This window comes from Dendrobates tinctorius, unplaced genomic scaffold (genome assembly GCF_039654945.1).
Source record: "Dendrobates tinctorius isolate UK_male_01 unplaced genomic scaffold, ASM3965494v1 ptg000081l, whole genome shotgun sequence".
NCBI classification, from domain to species: Eukaryota; Metazoa; Chordata; class Amphibia; order Anura; family Dendrobatidae; genus Dendrobates; species Dendrobates tinctorius.
In genome coordinates, this window is record NW_027361749.1 from 7,863,493 (window position 1) to 7,883,831 (window position 20,339).

Here is a 20,339-nt window from a genome sequence, read left to right on the forward strand (position 1 = left end):
GCACACGGCCCGTGAAAACCCGCTGACATCTGCATAGACCCATTCATTTGAATGGGTCTACGTGTGTCAGTGTCTCTGGTACGTGAGAAAACAGTCACTACACGTACCGGAGACACTGACGTGTGAAACCGCATGTATGTTTTTAGCCTGCGGATTTTCCATATCTAATGCAAATCTATAGGGAAAATTTGCACCTAAAACTTATTGTACCCGCAAGAGAAATTAACATGTTGAAGATTTTAAACACGCACCACAGGTCAGTTTATATTGAGTAAAAAAAAAAGCATAGAGTCCATGAGATTTCAATAAATTCCATCCACTTTGCTGGAACAGTAAGATGCTGCGTTTTCGTCACAGCGAAAATTTGCAACACCAAAAGCTCATTGTGCGCGCACAGGTTTAGGTTCTGCAACACCAGCCCTGCGTGAATATACTTTCATTCCAGGTCATAAGGTTTGATGCCCAACTGACAGCAATATGGTGCTCAGGTGATATAAATTTGGACTTGTGTGGACTGATGCAACTCACCTAATTCAGACTTCTGGGAGTCTTGGAAAAGCCTCTTCATGGAGAGTGCCTAGTATAACTTGTATTCCAAAGAAAGTCCTTGTTTTTAATGGCAGAAGCAAAACCCTCAACCTCTGTAGTCTTGGACAGTTCTGAATTGGAGGCTTTCAGATGTCCGTTCTGTCAAAACATATTTAAGACCCCAGTCAGGACCCATGACTGTCATCATGTGTGAGTAAAGCTCTGGACTCCATTAGCTATTTTTTTTTCCAGTCTACAATGTTGGCATAAGAATTCATAATGCTCTGCAATGCTTCTACAACACTGAATTTTGCCAGTCTACAATATATATATAATCTGTAATTTTACACTAACCCACGGTGCTTATACAGAAGGTGTTCCTACTCGTCTGCTAAGGCCGTGTGGCCATGATGAGTTTTTGATGCTGTGTGTTTTAGCTGCGGCAAAAAATGCAACGTCTTGGGGTATGCACAGACGTTCAGGAATTGGCAGCACATGTCCGCTACGTCCAAAGCGCTGCCGGCTTTTGAACGCAGGTGAATCCACTGAACCGTGCGGCTTCATTGTGCCAATTGCATTGTACGGGTGAAGTGTATCTTGCGCAGACTCGCCTCTCCGCAAGCTATATAGACATGCTGCAGTCTGGGGAAGATGCACAGCATGTCTGTCTCCGTGGGTGAGCCACGGGCGTCTGTGGACGTAGGATTTCTCTAATACCCATCCACTACATTGTAGCATCTAGATGCTGCGCAAGTATGTAGCATCCAACCCTCAGCGTTTACTGATCATGTGCACATACCCCACAGTTCCAGCAATGTGGATTAGAATTATAGATCTCACGCCCACTTTATGTTTCAACTCTGCATAAAAACTGACCTGCGGTGTGTTTTATAATCTGCAACATGTCAATTTCTCTTGCGGGTATGTGCAAATTTTCCCCATAGACTTGCATTAGATTTGGAAAATCTGCAGGTAGACAATGCTCCGTGCGTTTCCACTGTTGAAGCGTACTAAAAATGAACGCAGTCTGCACATAGGTTTTGTCAAAGCCGAAATCCAGGAAGTATTAAAACACGACATAACAAATGGAGACATCGCAATGAATAAAATGCATGTAACCTAATTTATTTAACAAGTGCCAAAAATCTGCAACTCCCAAAAGCTCATGACGAGAGAAGAGCAAATTTGATCGGGTCCCTGCTTAATCTGCAAGCTATAGCGCCGCCGCTTACAGAATAAGCTGCAGCGGGAACCCGAATACATGGAGCGCTCCTGATTATCAGCTCATCGGCGCTGCAGGTGCATGTGTCGCGGCTGTGTGACAGTCACAGCACATGCATGGAGAGCCCAACACACAGGCTCCTCTCTACTCATGATAATGTAACCGCTTGTTATGCTTTAAAGAAAGCTGCTTTGCTTTTCATACTTCCTGGTATTTGGCTTTGACAACTTTGATAGTCGTGCGGCTCATATGCGTTTTTCATGTATTTATGCTATGCAAACACACTAAAGATGCACATGCATTTTTTATTTATTTATTTTTTTTACATGCAGATTTTCCACATTTAATGCGAGTCTATGGAGAAATCTACACACAACTCTGCATTCGCGCAAGAAAAACTTACATGCTGTGGCGCACATGTGCTTCTTAAAGACCTTACAGTGGTCATGAGACTTCTATAAAATCTATCCACATTGCTGAAACTGTAAGATGCTGTTTTTTTTTTATTTTTAAACTCTCTTTACAGGATAAATCATGTCATTCAATACTAGAACTTATTTTACCACAGAATGTGCTGAAAACCAGTGGGGAGGAAATTCAATTCTGCCATTGCTTTTTGGGTTTCGTCTTTAGGGCTCATTCACGCTTGTGATTGAATCAGATGTGTGCAATCCAATTGAAAAGTCAGATTACACTCTCACCAGTGTTTCTCTATGGTGCAGCTCACATCTGTGATTGTTTTCTCATGCCGAATTGGCATGAGAAAACAATCTCCGCATGCTGCAATTGCACCAGGGAATCGGATCGCACGCAGCCAAATAAGTCTGTGTGCGTGTGAAATATCGCACTGCACACGGATATCACCTGAGTGCAGTGCGAATCCCACAGGCAGCAGAGGAGAGAGAGAGTAATTTCTCAGTCTCCTCCGCACCTGTGCTGTGATGTTTTCTTGCAAGAGGACTGGTGTACTGGGACTGACTTGTGCCCTAGTCCCTGTTATGTATGTATATTGTATTATTGTTCAGGGAAAGTGTAGTGATGGAGTTGGCCCAGTAGCGGGGAGCACTTCAGCACACTTAGAATAGGATAGGAAGTACTCAATTTAGGAGGAGCCAACTGTGGGTAAGGCAGATAATTTCCTGCATATGAGTCAGTAGGACCTGAGAGCCCGGATAGGGCAGTTGGCAATGTAACGTTTCAGCAAGTATCCCAGTTGTCCAGGGCCTGTGGGCCGAAGCTCACAGCAGTAACGGAGTACAGGGCAGCTAACTATGTAGACTGTTGCCCTTTTGTCTGGCGCAAAATGGACAGGGGAACTCCTGAAGATAGTTAGACTGGCCAGATGGAACGCTGCAGTACCGGACGAGTCGGTACGACCTAGGGCATTCTGGACGAAGTGAGGGGAAAGCACATGGAAATAAAGGAATGTGATCTGTGATGTTCCCTATAATGTTGCTGTGACTGAGCTGGACGTGCTGAGAATGGAACTAAGTAAAATTGTGTGTTTGAAGTTGGAACTGGAATCTCTTTGTTTAACCCCTTTACCCCCAAGGGTGTCTGTACGTCAATGACCGGACCAATTTTTAAAATTCTGACCACTGTCCCTTTATGAGGTAATAACTCTGGAACACTTCCATGGATTCCGGTGATTCTGACACTGTTTTCTCATGACATATTGTACTTCATGTTAGTGGTAAAATTTCTTTCATATAGCTTGCGTTTATTTGTGAAAAAAGCAAAAATTTATCAATTTTACAACTTTGAATTTTTATGCCCTTAAATCAGAGATATGGCACACAAACTTAATAAGTAACATTTACCACATGTTTACTTTACATCAGAACAATTTTGTAACCAAAATTTTTTTGTTCGGAACTTATAATTGTTAAAAGTTAACCAGCGATTTCTCATTTTTACAACACTAATTTTTTTGTGGGGGACCACATCACATTTGAAGTCACTTTGAGGAGTCTATATGATAGAAAATACCCAAAAGTGATAACATTCTAAAAATTGCATACCTCAAGGTGCTCAAAACCACATTCAAGAAGTTTATTAACCCTTCAGGTGCTTCACGGGAATTTTTTGAATGTTTAAAAAATATGAACATCTAACTTTTTTTCACAAAAAATTACTTCAGGTGCAATTTTTTAATTTACCAAGGGTAAGGCTGGAGTCACACACAACAAATAAAAAATCGGTCCCATTTTAACGGTCCGAAAAGTATCTTAACCAGTCATCCGTTTTTTATGCAATTTTTCTTCATTGATGCGATTTTAATCGCATGTAAGGATCCTTTTGACATCCTTCTTGCGAGATTTTCTCGCAGGGTAGCTAAATGGACATATAATGGAGCCCAATGACAGGTTTCCCCACACAAATGAATTAATAGATCTAGACACATTAAATATATATATAATATTATACGTGTCATAGAGACGTATATATATATAATTTCTAATTCATACAGTTCTTAATTGCAGAATAGCCGCTGAAACATTAGCCGGCTTTTGTATAACATTCTCCGGCCCGGCCCGACATGAAATGACACATGGTTTACATATAGTTAACCATTTCATTTCATGGTGTTTTTTTTTTTTTTATGTCTATCACTATTAATTATATGAGGGCTTGTGGGTAAAATTTTGGAGTTGTAGGGGTTCATTTAAGGGGTTAATTCGTTGAATTAAATTGCGGGGACTCCCTGCAGCCTCAGTGACGTCAGCGGGAGTCCCCGCAATTTAATACAATTAATTAACCCCTTAAATGAACCCCTACAGCTCCAAAATTTTACCCACAAGCCCTCATATAATTAATAGTGATAGACATAAAAAAAAACCATGAAATGGTTAACTATATGTAAACCATGTGTCATTTCATGTCAGGCAGGAGAATGTTATACAAAAGCCAGCAAATGTTTCAGCGGCTATTCTGCAATTAAGAACTGTATGAATTAGAAATATATGTATAAATTTGTCTCTATGACATGTATGAAACATATATATATTTAATGTGTCAAGATCTATTAATTCGTTTCTTTAGTTAACCGGTCACTGTGATTTTACTGTATTTTGGAAAAAAAAATGCCGGCTTTTGGTGCGATTTTATCGCAACTCACACATCGGGTCCGTTTGCAATCCAATTTTTTCACGCCCCAATAGACTTGCATTGTCGACTCCGATCCGAAAATCGGTGACAATCGCAGCATGCTGCGATTGTCTCGGTCTGAGGATCGGATCCGATCAAAAATCGCATGATGTGAGCTGCCCCATAGAATAACATTGGGACGAATGCAATGCGTTTTTGTTTTTTTTTTTTTTTTGTTTTTTTTTTAATCACATTGCATTCGTCAGTTTTAATCGCCAGTGTGACCCCGGCCTCACAGGAGAAATTGGACCATAAAAGATATTTTACAATTTGTCCTGAGTACGCTGATACCCCATATGTGGGGGTAAACCACTGTTTGGGCGCATAGCAGAGCTCGAAAGGAGATGAGCGCCGTTTGACTTTTTCAATGCAGAAGTGGCTTGACACCATATCGCATTTGGAGAGCCTCTGATGTGCCTAAGCAGTGGAAACCCCCCCACAAATTACACCATTTTGGAAACTAGACCCCCCCCCCCAAGGAACTTATCTAGATGTGTGGTGAGAACTTTGAACCCCCAAGGGCTTCACAGAAGTTTATAGCTTACAGCCGTCCAATTAAAAAATCACATTTTTTTTTTTCTACAAAAATAATCTTTTCACCCCCAATTTTTATTTTTCCAATGAAAACAGGATCCCAAAAGTTATTGTGCAATTTGTCCTGAGTATGGTGATACCCCATATGTGGAGGTAAAACACTGTTTGGGCGCATGGCAGAGCTCAGAAGGGTAGGAGCGCCATTTGACGCAAAATTGGCTGGAATTGAGATCGGACGCCATGTCGCGTTTGAAGAGCCCCTGGTGTGCCTAAACAGTGGAAACCCCCAATTCTAGCCCTAACCCGAAAATGGAAATACTTTTTTTTTTTTTTTATTTTATTTTATTTTTCCTTAACTAAGGGGGGTTTGATTTACTACTTATGGTGGGTTTTTATGTTTGGCAGCTGTCACACGCTAAAAGACGCTTTTTATTGTAAAAATAGTTTTTGCATCACCACATTTTGAGAGCTATAATTTTTCCATATTTTGACCCACAGATTCATGTGAGGTCTTATTTTTTGCGGGACGAGTTGACGTTTTTATTGGTACCATTTTCAGGCACGTGACTTTTTTTATCGCTTTTTATTCCGATTTTTGGGATGCAGAATGAACAAAAACCAGCAATTCACGAATTTCTCTTTTTTGGGGGGGGCGTTTAACCGGTTCGTCCTGTGGTAAAATTGATAAAGCGGTTTTATTCTTCGGGTCAGTACGATTACAGCAATACCTCATATCGCTTTTTTTATGTTTTGGTGCTTTTTATACAATAAAAACAACTTTATATAAAAAAAAATATTTTTGCATCACTTTATTCTGCGAGCTATAACATTTTTTTATTTGCTGTATGACAGCTCGTTTTTTGTGGGATAAGATGACGTTTTCAGCGGTACCATGTTTATTTAAATACGTCTGTTTGATCGCATGTTACTGCACTTTTTGTTTGGCGGTATAACAAAGCATTTTTTTTTTTTTTTTTTTTGCCCTGTTGTGTGGATTTTTTTTTTTTTTTTTTAATTAGGATTTTTTTAAAATTATTTTTACTTATGATTTTTTTAAAACTTTATTATATTGTCCTGGGGGGGACATCACTGTAAAGTGTCAGAGCGCTGATCTGACACTTTGCAATGCACTGTGTCAGATCAGTGATCTGACAGGCACTGAGGAAGCTTTCTCGGCGCCTGCTCTTCTTTTGACCTGCGGTTTCACCTGTGGATTTTACAAAATCCGCGCGGATGAATCCGCACCTAATCCGCAGCGTGTGCACACAGCCTAACAGTACTGACCCGAAGAATAAAAGCGCTTTATCAATTTTACCGCAGGCGGAATGGTGTAAACGCACCCCCCCAAAAGAAATTCATGAAACACTGGTTTTTGTTCATTCTGCGTCCCAAAAATCAGAATAAAAAGCGATCAAAAGATGTAACGTGCCCGAACATGATATCAATAAAAAACGTCAAATCGTCCCGCAAAAAATAAGACCCCACATGACTCAGTGGGTCACAATATGGAAAAATTATAGCTCTCAATATGTGGTGATGTAAAAACTATTTTTACAATAAAAAGCGTCTTTTAGCGTGTGACAGCTGCCAAACATAAAAACCGCCATAAATAGTAAATCAACCCCCCCCATCAGTTTTCACCCCCTTAGTTAGGTAAAAATAAAATTAAAAGTGTATTTGTTTCCATTTCCCCTTTAGGGTTAGGGCTGAGATTAGGGTTGGGGTTAGAATTGGGGGTTTCCACTGTTTGGGCACATCAGGGGCTCTCCAAGTGCAACATGGCGTCTGATCTCAATTCCAGCCAATTCTGCGTTGAAAAAGTCAAATGGTGCTCCTTCCCTTCCAAGCTCTGCCATGCGCCCAAACAGTGTTTTACCCCACATATGGGGTATCATCCTACTCAGGACAAAGTGCAAAACAACTTTTGGGGTCCAATTTCTCCTGTTACACTTAGGAAAATAAAAAATTGGGGGCAAAAATGATTTTTTTTTTTATTTTCACGCCCGGGCGTTATAAACTTCTGTGAAGCACTTGGGGGTTTAAAGTGCTCTCCACACATCTAGATAAGTTCCATGGGGGGTCTAGTTTCCAAAATTGGGTCACTTGTGGGGAGTTTCAATAGTTTAGGTACATCAGGGGCTCTCCAAGCGCACATAACACCCGCAGACCATTCCATCAAAGTCTGCATTCCAAAACATCACTACTTCCCTTCCGAGCCCCGACGTGTGGCCATACAGTAGTTTTCTCCCACATATGGGGTATCAGCGTACTCAAGACAAATTGGACAACAGCTTTTGGGGTCCAATTTCTCCTGTTACCCTTGGGAAAATAAAAAAATGGGGACTAAAAGATCATATTTGTTAAAAAAAATCGTATTTCTTCAATTTTCACACCCGGTCGTTATAAACTTCTGTGAAGCACTGGGGGGGGTTCAAAGTGCTCACCACACATCTAGATAAGTTCCTTAGGGGGTCTAGTTTCCAAAATGGTGTCATTTGTGGGAGGTTTCCATTATTTTGGTACATCAGGGGCTCTCCAATCGCGACATGGTGTCCGATCTCAATTCCAGCCAAAAAAGCCAAATGGCGCTGCTTCCCTTCTGAGCTCTGCCATGCGCCCAAATAGTCGTTTACACCCACATATGGGGTATCAGCGTACTCAGGACAAATTGCAAAATAACTTTTAGGGTCTTGTTACCCTTGGGAAAATAAAAATTGGGGGTGGAAAGATCATTTTTGTGGAAAAAATGATTTTTTGTAATTGTACCGCTGTACATTATAAACTTCTGGGAAGCCCTTGTGGGTTCAAAGTTCTCACCACATATCTAGATAAGTTCCTTGGGGGTCTAGTTTCCAAAATGGGGTCACTTGTGGGGGGTTTCCACTGTTTAGGTACATCAGGGGCTCTCCAAACATGACATGGCGTCCGATCTGAATTCCAGCCAATTTTGAATTGAAAAAGTCAAACGGCGCTCCTTCCCTTCTGAGCTCTGCCATGCACCGAAACAGTGGTTCCCCCCCCCCACATATCAGGTATCAGCGTACTCAGGACAAATTGCACAATAACTTTTGCAGTCCAATTTCTCCTGTTACCCTTGGTAAAATAAAAAAAATTGAACCAGAAGTGTTTTTTTTGTGAAAAAAGTTAAATGTTCATTTTTTTTTTTTTTTTATATTCAAAAAAATTCCTGTGAGTCACCTGAAGGGTTAATAAACTTCTTCAATGTGGTTTTGAGCACCTTAAGGGGTGCAGTTTTTAGAATGGTGTCACTTTTTGGGTATTTTCTATCATATAGACCCCTCAAAGTGGCTTCAAGTGTGATGTGGTCCGTAAAAATAAAATGGTGTTGCAAAAATGAGAAATCGCTGGTCAACTTTTAACCCTTATGACTTCCTAACAAAAAAAAATTTGGGTTCCAAAATTGTGCTGATGTAAAGTAAACATGTGGGAAATGTTAAGTTTTTTGTATGCCATATTTCTGTGATTTAAGGGCATAAAAATTCAAAGTTTGAAAATTGCGAAATTTTAAAAATTTTCACCAAATTTCCATTTTTTTCACAAACGCAAGTTATTTGAAATTTTACCACTAACATGAAGTACAATATATCACAAGGAAACATTGTCAGAATCACCGGGATCCATGGAAGCGTTTCAGAGTTATTACCTCATAAAGGGACAGTGGTCAGAATTGTAAAAATTGGCCTGGGAGTTAACATGCAAACCACCCTTGGTAGTGAAGGGGTTGAAGGAGACAGGGCGGTTATACCAGAAGTTCTCAGAAGAGACATGCTGAAAACATTGCACTCTTCTCACTTAGGCATGGAAGGATGTCTACGTCGAGCGCGAGAATGTTTATTGGCCAGGTATGAATGAACACATTAAAAATTATATAGCACAATGTGAAATATGTGCATCCTGCAGTGATAAGCAACCAAAGGAGACATTGCAACCACATGAAATTCCACATAGGCCATAGTCAAAAATAGGAATGGACTTGTTCACATGGAATGACAAAGAATACCTGATTACAGTGGACTATTTCTCTAACTTCTGGGAGGTTGATTTGTTGCAGGACACAAAGTCGGGAACAGTGATTAAAAATCTCAAGGCCCATTTTGCCAGGTATGGCATTCCAGATGTCGTTTTCTCGGACAATGCGGCGCAGTTTACTTCGGAAGAGTTCATAACCTTCAGCAAGAAATGGGAATTTGCACACCAGATGTCTTCTCCCAGATATCCTCAGAGTAATGGGAAAGCAGAGTCAGCAGTAAAAACAGCCTAAAGACTCATGCAGAAAGCAAAACAAGCAGGTACTGATGTATATCTGTCTATACTGGATCATAGAAACGCACCCACTCAAGGCCTAGACAGCAGTCTGGCACAGAGGCTCATGAGTAGGCATACAAAGACACTCTTACCAACTGCTAGTCATCTGTTAAAGCCAAAGTTGCTGGGAAACATCAAAGCTAAATTACAGAAGAATCAAGATAGGCAAGCTTTCTATTACAATAAATCTGCAAAGGATCTACCTGAGCTCCAGAGAAATGACAACATTCGGCTGCAGCCAAGCAGCACGTTTGACAAACACTGGCAAATGGCAAAAGTTGTCCAGAAACTAGGACCTCGGTCCTACAAAATTCTAACAGAGGAAGGAAGAAGACTAAGGAGAAATTGGAGATATCTGAGGAAATCACAAGAAAGAGAATTAATTTTCATGGCCTTTTGAGCAGTGTCCTGACACCCAAGACAACGAGGCAGCAAGTACAAATCAAGTACCAACAGTGACAGCTGACCATCAGGGTGAGGATTCTGGCCAGAGACAGACAATATCAGAAGGCATATTACCAGAATCCGAAGAACTACCAGATGTAGGCAGTGACACATCTTATATTACTAGAGCTGGCAGAATTATCAGAAAGCCGGCGCACCTCAAGGATTATATCTAACTGGACATATTATGTTATAGCTCTAACTTGGTCATGGTATACATTGTTTATTAATTTTATTGTTCTTTCAGTTAAAAGTGGATGTAGCAATATGTTATATGTTGATGTGGCCTCTAGGGGTCTCACTACTTTGATGTGTGTAATATAGAGTGTAAGAACTTGTTGGTTAGTTGTTGTTAGCAGACATCTTGTAATGGAGGAATGTGTCACAAGTCTCATGTAATAAACAAGCCTGGCGATATCCAAGGAGTGTGATCCTTGACCGTAAATACATAACAGAACCCCATGTGGCAAACAGTAAGCTTCACATTGGGGGAAAAAATTCCTTCCCGACTCCACATAAGGCAATCAGACTAGCTCCCTGGATCAAGGCAATATTAAGGAAACTAGTGTATATACCCTGTGTGAGGTAGCACTGTTATTCAGTTAGGGGATCCTCGCTAGGCAGCGAACAAAACACATCCGGCACCAGGTTTTCCACAAAACCAAAACAGTCCATGCGGTTTATTCAGCAGCATAAACCCATAGAAGCAACATAAAGTTCTTATAACAGCATAGCGTCCATGACAGTGTTCAGTTCTGTAATCCCTGTGGTCACACATACACAGGCTTTCTAGCCTCAGTTATCTCACCCACGTCAGGGTCACTCATGGTTCCTTTAGCATACTCCAGGGAACTCCCAGGCACGTGCAGCCATTAACACAGCGTTCACTTGCTGTCAGAAGGCAGCCCCATCTCACTCAGACGGGACCTTCCACATTGGACCAACCAGGTCCCAGCATTCACCCCATGTGACTCACCCTGGCCACATTATATGGTTCATAGCCATGCCCACCGGGTCACATGATTCTGACCTCATCACAGGTCCTTCAAGCATTTGCACACTCTTTACAACAGTGTTCTTTAAACACACCCCCTGGGTGGGTTTGTAGGTAACCAGGCCTGCCCATCTTTCTAGTTACCTGGAGACTTCTCCCTGACACGTTGAAGCAACACCTCAGCAATGTCATTGTTGATCCACACACAAGTCTCCGTCTCAAGGCCACCCACCTTGAGATACATAACGGTCATTCAGTATCTTGCCATTCATCCACTCTCCTGGGACATCCATACAGTGCCCCCTAGTGGACACAGTGGTCACTATACCACACCTGTAATATTATACTTTTCAAGAAAGGCATCCAGTCCCTTCTTAAATTTTATTAGGGAATCACTCATTACAACATCATATGGCAGAGAGTTCCATAGTCTCACTGCTCTTGCAGTAAAGAATCCGCATCTTTGAGTATGCATAAACCTTCTTTCCTCCAGACGTAGAGGATGCCCCCTTGTCCCCGTCACAGGTCTAAGAGTAAAAAGATCATTAGAAAGGTCCCTGTATTGTCCCCGCATATATTTATACATTGTAATAAGATCACCCCTAAGCCTTCAATTTTTCCAAACTAAATAGCCCCAAGTGTAATAACCTGTCTTGGTATTGCAGACCCCCTAGTTCCCTAATAACCTTGGTCGCTCTTCTCTGCACCGGCTCCAGTTCAGCTATGTCTGTCTTATACACCGGAGACCAAAACTGTACACAGTATTCTAAGTGTGGTCGCACTAGTGACTTATATAGAGGTAAAGTTATGTTCTCCTCATGAGCATCTATGCCTCTTTTAATGCATCCCATTATTTTATTTGCCTTTGCAGCAGCTGCCTGACACTGGCCATTAAATGTGAGTTTCTCGTCCACCCATACACCCAGGTCTTTTTCAGTGACAGTTTTGCCCAGTGTTTTATATTTAAGCACATAATTATACATCTTGTTCGTTCTACCCAAGTGCATGACCTTACATTTATCCCCATTAAAGCTCATTTGCCATTTATCAACCCAAGCTTCTAGTTTACATAAATCCTCCTGTAATATAAAATTGTCCTCCTCTGTATTGATTACCCTGCAGAGTTTAGTGTCATCTGCAAATATTGAAATTCTACTCTCTATGCCCCCTTTAAGGTCATTAATAAATGTTAAAAAGAAGCGGGCCCAAAACTGACCCCAGTGGTACCCCACTGCTAACCGTGACCCAGTCCGAGTGTGCTCCTTTAATAACCACCCTTTGTTTCCTATCCCTGAGTCAGCTCTTAACCCACCTACATATATTTTCCCCTATCCCCATTGTTCTCATTTTATGTATCAACCTTTTGTGTGGCACCGTATCAAAAGCTTTTGAAAAGTCCATGTACACCACGTCCGCTGCATTCCCTTGGTCCAGTCCGGAACTTACCTCTTCATAAAAGCTTATCAGATTAGTCTGACAGGAACGGTCTCTTGTAAACCCATGTTGATATTGGGTCATAAGGTTATTCTTCTCCAGAGACTCCAGTATAGTATCTCTTAGAAAACCCTCCAGGATTTTACCCACAGTTGAGGTTAAACTTACTGGCCTATAATTTCCAAGTTCAGTTTTTGTCCCCTTTTTGAATATTGGCACCACATTTGCTATACGCCAGTCCTGTGGTACAAACCCTGTTATTATGGAATCTTTAAAGATTAAAAATAATGGTCTATCTATGACTGTGCTTAATTCCTGCAGTACTTGGGGGTGTATCCCATCCGGGCCCGGGGATTTGTCAATTTTAGTGATTTTTTTTTAGACGCCGCCGTGCTTCCTGCTGGGTTAAGCAGGTGACATTTAAAGGATAATTTTTATCCCTGATCATGTTATACATCATGGGATTTTCTTGTGTAAATACTGTTGAAAAAAAGTCATTTAGCATATTGGCTTTTTCCTCATCCACCATTTCACCCAGACTATTTTTAAGGGGGCCAACACTATCATTTTTTAGCTTCTTACTATTTATGTAGTTAAAGAATATTTTGGGATTATTTTTACTTTTTCTTGCAATGAGTCTGTCTCAATCTTTGCTGTCTTGATTTGCTTTTTACAGAATTTAATTTTCTGTATTTAATGCCTCATCACTACCTACTTGCTTTAATTCTCTAAATGCTTTATTTTTATCTCTTATTGCACCCCTTACAGCTCTATTTAGCCATGGTGGTTTTCTCCTATTCCTAGCATGTTTATTCCCATACGGTATATATTGTGCACAGGTCCTATTCAGGATGCTAATAAACGTCTCCCATTTTCTTTGTGTATTTTTATGTCTCAGGATATCGTCCCAGTTAATTGCACCAAGATCATCTCTCATCCGTTGGAAATTTGCCTTCCTGAAGTTTAGTGTCCTTGTAACCCCTCTACTACACATCTTATTAAAGGATACATGAAAACTTATTAATTTGTGATCACTATTACCCAAGTGACCCTCAACCCTTACATTTGATATGCGGTCTGGCCTGTTGGTTAATATTAGGTCTAGCAGTGCCCCCCTCTTGTTGGGTCCTGAACCAGTTGTGAAAGGTAATTGTCTCTCATAGTTGTCAAAAACCATATATGTGCAAATCATGATAAATATGAATATATGTATATAAATTGAATAAACTAAACTGTTAAAGTGCCAATATAAGTGCAATATAATGAAAGACCAGCAGGTGTCTCAGTACAGGTATATAGTATAAGGTTACCAATCGTAGTACCCACACTCATCCATAGATGTAAATGTATAAACAAGACGTATCCTGGCTCAGGACAAATATAAAAACCCGCAGCATAAAGCTTCAAAGTATCAATTGTATATAACTTCGTCAGGCTACAGGCCGAAATGTGCGTTGGGGAGGGGTGGCTATCCCAGGCGATCAGGAGCTTTACAGCCTGTAAGTTGTAATTTATATACAATTGATACTTTGAAGCTTTATGCTGCGGGTTTTTATACTTGTTCGCAGGGCTCCTCAATTTCCCTTACACCGACTCCGACTCCCACACATATTGCTTATATTTAAGTGAAAAATTTATTGTAGTACAATGTGAACATCAGACAATCCTTTTTATGATCCAATAATCAAGATATTTAAATAGAACAGAATATATATTTATTGGAATACAACTTTAGAACACAAACTGTAACAAATTGTAAATATGTAATACACTATGTAATATCGATTACATATATACAGTACAGACCAAAAGTTTGGACACACCTTCTCATTCAAAAAGTTTTCTTTTTATTTCATGACTATGAAAATTGTAGATTCATTCTGAAGGCATCAAAACTATGAATTAGCACATGTGGAATTATATAATTAACAAAAAAGTGTGAAACAACTGAAAATATGTCTTATATTCTAGGTTCTTAAAAGAAGCCACCTTTTGCTTTGATTACTGCTTTGCACACTCTTGGCATTCTCTTCATGAGCTTCAAGAGGTAATCACCGGAAATGGTCTTCCAGCAGTCTTGAAGGAGTTCCCAGAGATGCTTGGCACTTGTTGGCCCTTTTGCCTTCACTCTGCGGTCCAGCTCACCCCAAACCATCTCGATAGGGTTCAGGTCTGGTGACTGTGGAGGCCAGGTCATCTGGCGTAGCACCCCATCACTCTCCTTCTTGGTCAAATAGCCCTTACACAGCCTGGAGGTGTGTTTGGGGTCGTTGTCCTGTTGAAAAATAAATGATGGTCCAACTAAACGCAAACTGGATGGAATAGCATGCCGCTGCAAGATGCTGTGGTAGCCATGCTGGTTCAGTATGCCTTCAATTTTGAATAAATCCCCAACAGTGTCACCAGCAAAGCACCCCCACACCATCACACCTCCTCCTCCATGCTTCACGGTGGGAACCAGGCATGTAGAGTCCATCCATTCACCTTTTCTGCGTCGCACAAAGACACGGTGGTTGGAACCAAAGATCTCAAATTTGAACTCATCAGACCAAAGCACAGATTTCCACTGGTCTAATGTCCATTCCTTGTGTTCTTTAGCCCAAACAAGTCTCTTCTGCTTGTTGCCTGTCCTTAGCAGTGGTTTCCTAGCAGCTATTTTACCATGAAGGCCTGCTGCACAAAGTCTCCTCTTAACAGTTGTTGTAGAGATGTGTCTGCTGCTAGAACTCTGTGCATTGACCTGGTCTCTAATCTGAGCTGCTGTTAACCTGTGATTTCTGAGGCTGGTGACTCGGATGAACTTATCCTCCACAGCAGAGGTGACTCTTGGTCCTTTCCTGGGGCGGTCCTCATGTGAGCCAGTTCGGGACACTTTCAAAGTTTTCCCAATTTTTCGGACTGACCTTCATTTCTTAAAGCAATGATGGCCACTCGTTTTTCTTAGCTGCTTTTGTCTTGCCATAATACAAATTCTAAGTCTATTCAGTAGGACTATCAGATGTGTATCCACCAGACTTCTGCACAACACAACTGATGGTCCCAACCCCATTTATAAGACAAGAAACCCCACTTATTAAACCTGACAGAACACCTGTGAAGTGAAAACCATTTCCGGTGACTACCTCTTGAAGCTCATCAAGAGAATGCCAAGAGTGTGCAAAGCAGTAATCAAGCAAAAGGTAGCTACTTTGAAGAACCTAGAATGAGACATACAGTATTTTCAGTTGTTGCACACTACTTTGTTAATTATATAATTCCACATGTGTTAATTCATAGTTTTGATGACTTCAGAGTGAATCTACAATTTTCATAGTAATGAAAATAAAGAAAACTCTTTGAGGTGTGTCCAAACTCTTGGTCTGTACTGTGTGTGTGTGTGTGTATGTGTATATATATATATATATATATATATATATATATATATATATATATATATATATATATATACAGTACATATAACATTATGACTTATCTCAGCTAAGACAAAGCCTAGATCCTCAGGCTACATTCAGATCATGGGTCTAGCCAGGATCAAACCTGGGGGGCAGAACCTCATACTGCATACCTCAGCTGCTGCAGAACCTCATACTGCACACCCCTACACTTGAAAATAAAGCCTGCACCTTAAGAAGATGTGGTCGTGATGAATGCAGTCTATTTATGCCAACTATCAATTGTTGATGTGTTACTGAAGACGAGCAATGCCTGTCCTGGGCATCCTTTTGGGCAGCTATGAGGTGTACCTGACTGGTGCTAAAAAAAAAAAAAAGGAGTGTTAGTCTGTGTACTACCCGGTTTTCATTCTTTTTGGTACAGATATGGTGTGGATAGAGCAGATTTCTAATCTGCTTTTGCTATTGAAAACATTATCTATGAGCTCAAAAACCTTTCAGGTGATGCAGTTTTTTAAAAAGCTGATCGGCTTTTGCAGCTGAAAAACGTATCCTCAAAAAACGCAGGAAAAACGCTGTGTGTGAATGTAGCCTTAGATCAGGAATAGAACAGTCATTTATAGGACATTTCATAACTTTCCCAAATTCCTATGAAAAAATATTCAGCACATCCTGCATTGAATTACTGTACCCCTGTACCCGATTTATTATATATTTTCGGAGTCGGTCCATTTTATACCGACACCGACTCCGACTCCACAGCCCTGCTTGTCCGGAGCCAGGATACGTCTTGTTTATACATTTACATCTATGGATGAGTGTGGGTACTACGATTGGTAACCTTATACTATATACCTGTACTGAGACACCTGCAGGTCTTTCATTTTATTGGCACTTTAACAGTTTAGTTCAATTTATATACATATATATTCATATTTATCATGATTTGCACATATATGTGAAAAAGATTTTTTGTGGTTTTAATCATGTGATACTTTCATGTAACAACAATATTAAGCACTAGCACATGTGACACTTTATTTAGTTTTCCAGCAAGTTTTTCATTGTACTGGTGCGGTCCCACAAATTGGATAGTATTGCCCCTTTTCTATGTATGGATTATATTATTACATGTTGACATTGATGCTTTGCTAATTTTTAAAAACTTTGTTCTTAGTATATAATCAATAAAATATACAATTTTACATTAGTACTTATGGTCAATGTTTTTTTTGTTTTTTTTTGTGTGGTATGCTCAAAGGGGACATTGTGTGCATGTGACGGATGGCCAGGGTGCGCTGAAACAGCCACCATTGTGGGCCACGACTACGGCCCTGGACACCCTCACAGTAGCACGACTCTCGGCCCCCTCTCGTAGCTGAACCAAGAGTCATTAGTACACCACATCCGATGCTCTCGCATGAGAGAATCATCAGATGCCATACAGTAATGGGACCCAGCCTAACAATGTTCATTGCATGGTAAAAATTACCCTTATAATAAAAATGACTCTCCAGTTCTGATAGATTCAGACTATATGAAACATCTACAGCCTTACTTCTAATTAATATAAATATATAGACGTAATATATCAATTTTTTTTTTTTTTTTTTTTTTTTTTTTTTAAATAAGTTCAGCATTATCTGAAACACGTAACTTTTTAACATTTCCTCCTTTTCTTTGGAACTGTGTGAGAGCTTTATTTTTGCATGGAAAGCTGACCACTTTATTAATGCCATTTTGGGATACATACAACATTTTTGGCATCAGTCAGGTGGCTTTGGATGTACATATAAATCTTCTAGACTTCAGACAGTTGTAGTGCGTGTGCCGACTGGGGGGTGGTCACTTTCGGCTGCGGAACAGACTGTAGACAGACACCGAAATCTTTAATTGGGTCCACTTTATTGGGTGTCTTCGTTGACATCCACAGCAACACAACAGCTTCTGCGCATTGGCCCGGGTCCCTATCACCTCCTCTTACTCCTGTTGGCGATGACCCCCTGGATTCTTTCACCGTGGCTGCAGTTAGTCCCACGGCCACAGCGCTTTCCCCGACCGAGTCTGCCCACTGCGACACTTACTACCCCTTTGGTGTCCAGCTGTCCGGTACCCCAGGCCTCCTTTGTCCTGCATCCTTCGTTCTGCAGCTGTCCTGTCAGGTCCACCCCCCAACTATCCGTCTCTCTCCTCTGTCTTTTCCTGAACTCTGCTTCCTTCCGTCTTCTCCTGAGCTCTTCTGTCCTCTGTCACCTCCTGAGAGAGATCTGTCTACCCCTGGGACTCTCCTTCCTTTTATCTCCTTTCCTGGGAATTCCCCTCCTTAGTCCCCGTAACTCCGCCCACCATGACTTGGCGTATCCTAGCTTCAGCTGCTGTTAGGTTCCACAATCCCTATGTCTCCATCTAGTGGCCAAAACTCAGAACTACACCGTCTCTCACTATTTCTCGCTGTTGTCCCCCCACATATACATACGTCACAATAAAGCATGGTACACATCACAGTTTAAATTTACTCTCCTCATCAGACCGGTCCACATATCAGTCCAGCCTCCTACAGTCATTGCCTACAAAGTATTTAATTAACATCTTATTTCTGGTAAAGTTAAGATCCTGGAGTGGGTGGGTTAGCATTCTTAGCTCTGCATTGCTAAATCTAAAAAACTCTAATTTGTGTCAGAATGACTGTACCCAGTAAACTGATACATTGTTGGCATTGGGGTCACTTTCCTGACATTATGCTGCTCTCATGAGGTAGCAAAAACATGATTACAGATTCCCTTTAAACCTGTGATCATCTAGCTTATAATGTTAAAAACTACATCGCAGTCTCTTAGAAGGCGCTGGTAGGGCTTCACAGAAGTACCAAGATTTTAAACCATTAGTACCCTGCAATTGCACTGGGGGGGCTGATGGAAGCTGGTGTATACAGGAGCCAGCATATGCTCAATTTTAAATGCTGCTGGCAGAGGTGGACAGTGACATGTAAATGGTTAACAGCAACAATCTGAGCTTAGCTGACATCTACTGCATGTGGAGGGAGCTCAACTCCCAAACCTGCTCCACATACCGCATTGACATACATGTGCTTCTGGAACGCCCCCCAGGGCCGGGGGAAATCGGTACCGGCCCTTTTCAGGCTCTTTGAAGGTAAAGTATGTCACGGTGGTGATGGTGACCCAGTCTGTGGCCCTGGGTGTCCAATAAAGCAGATGATGGAAGTTCAGATGAGGGGGAAGATGGTAGGAAAATGAATTAGGAAAAGGGGAATCGTGATGCCACCCGTGGTACTCGGCTAGGATAGCCGACGCTGTGATGCAGACCCTCTGGGATGATAATTTAGCAGCTAAGATGGTGAAGCTCTCCACGGGCAGAGCTATATCCCAGGGCAGTTGAGCCGGTGATTGTGTTTGCAGTGTGAGGCAGGCAGTTGTAAAATAACTCAATGACACAGTTGGGTGCAGTTTATGGGTTTTTACTCACAAGTTTTGTGTACACGTTGGTCCACTTAGTGCTGCGTCCTTCGAGGGAGGGGTCCGGCAAACTCCCAGGCAGATTGGGTACACCTTTCAGGACTCCTTGTGTCTTTTCTCTCAAGGCCATGTCTCTGCGCTAAATTCTCCTTACTTTCCCTGCCCTGCGCCTTCACAAGTAGTGCCCCCAGCTGGCAGCCACGGATCTCCTCAGGCGATGTGGGTCAGACCCCGAGGTCCATTACACATACCGCTGCCTTTTGGTGGGTGCTTGTGGCTGAGGCACTTAAAATCACCTCAGCCTTGGCTTCCTATCTGAGTCCTATAATCCTCCACTAGTTTCAGGGGCCGGCTCCCTCGCTCTGGCCTGGTCCTTCCTTCTAGGATGCGGGCCCCATGGGTGGCCAGTCGCACTACCTGTGCCCCTAGGACCCTTCCCAATCCAGGAGTGTTGACAAGATGTTTCTCTCTTTTCACCCACAGACCTCTACAGCAATCCTGCTCTGCTGCTGTCCTGTCACCGACTGACTAGTTTCTGGAAGGATCTACTTACCTCAGAGCTAGCTCCTCCCACCAACTGTCACCTTACTCACTCTGATTGGATGCCCAACTATCACTCCACTACCTAAGCTCCTCCCACTTTACCTACCTTCTACACTAACTGCCAACACCCTTTCCTAGCCAGTCTGGGATGAGGCCATCCTCCTGCAGGGTACGCCCAGGTGCCCTGACTAGCTTATGTGTGTGTGTGTTGAGTGCAGTTAGGAGTCCTGGGTGATGATCCCTCCTTACCAGAGGGTGGGGCACCACACCTCTGGATGAGGTGCAGTACCTCTGTGGCAACC

General features: G+C 41.7%; 1 protein-coding gene across 9 annotated transcripts in view; it reads left to right on the forward strand.

Moving 5' to 3' along the window:
• The first annotated feature begins 510 nt into the window (after window positions 1–510).
• The window catches only part of RNF138 (ring finger protein 138), a 45,720-nt gene continuing 25,891 nt past the window's right edge, over window positions 511–20,339 (forward strand). For 4 of the 9 annotated variants that reach the window (XM_073583716.1, XM_073583720.1, XM_073583723.1 and 1 more), the window contains exon 1: window positions 511–738. In XM_073583716.1, coding sequence (XP_073439817.1) covers window positions 617–738 — 122 coding nt within the window. In that variant the 5' untranslated portion in view covers window positions 511–616. Of the gene's footprint in view, window positions 739–2,082; window positions 2,235–20,339 lie in introns of all 9 variants that reach the window. The other 5 variants (XM_073583724.1, XM_073583725.1, XM_073583717.1 and 2 more) reach the window with 3 other exon arrangements.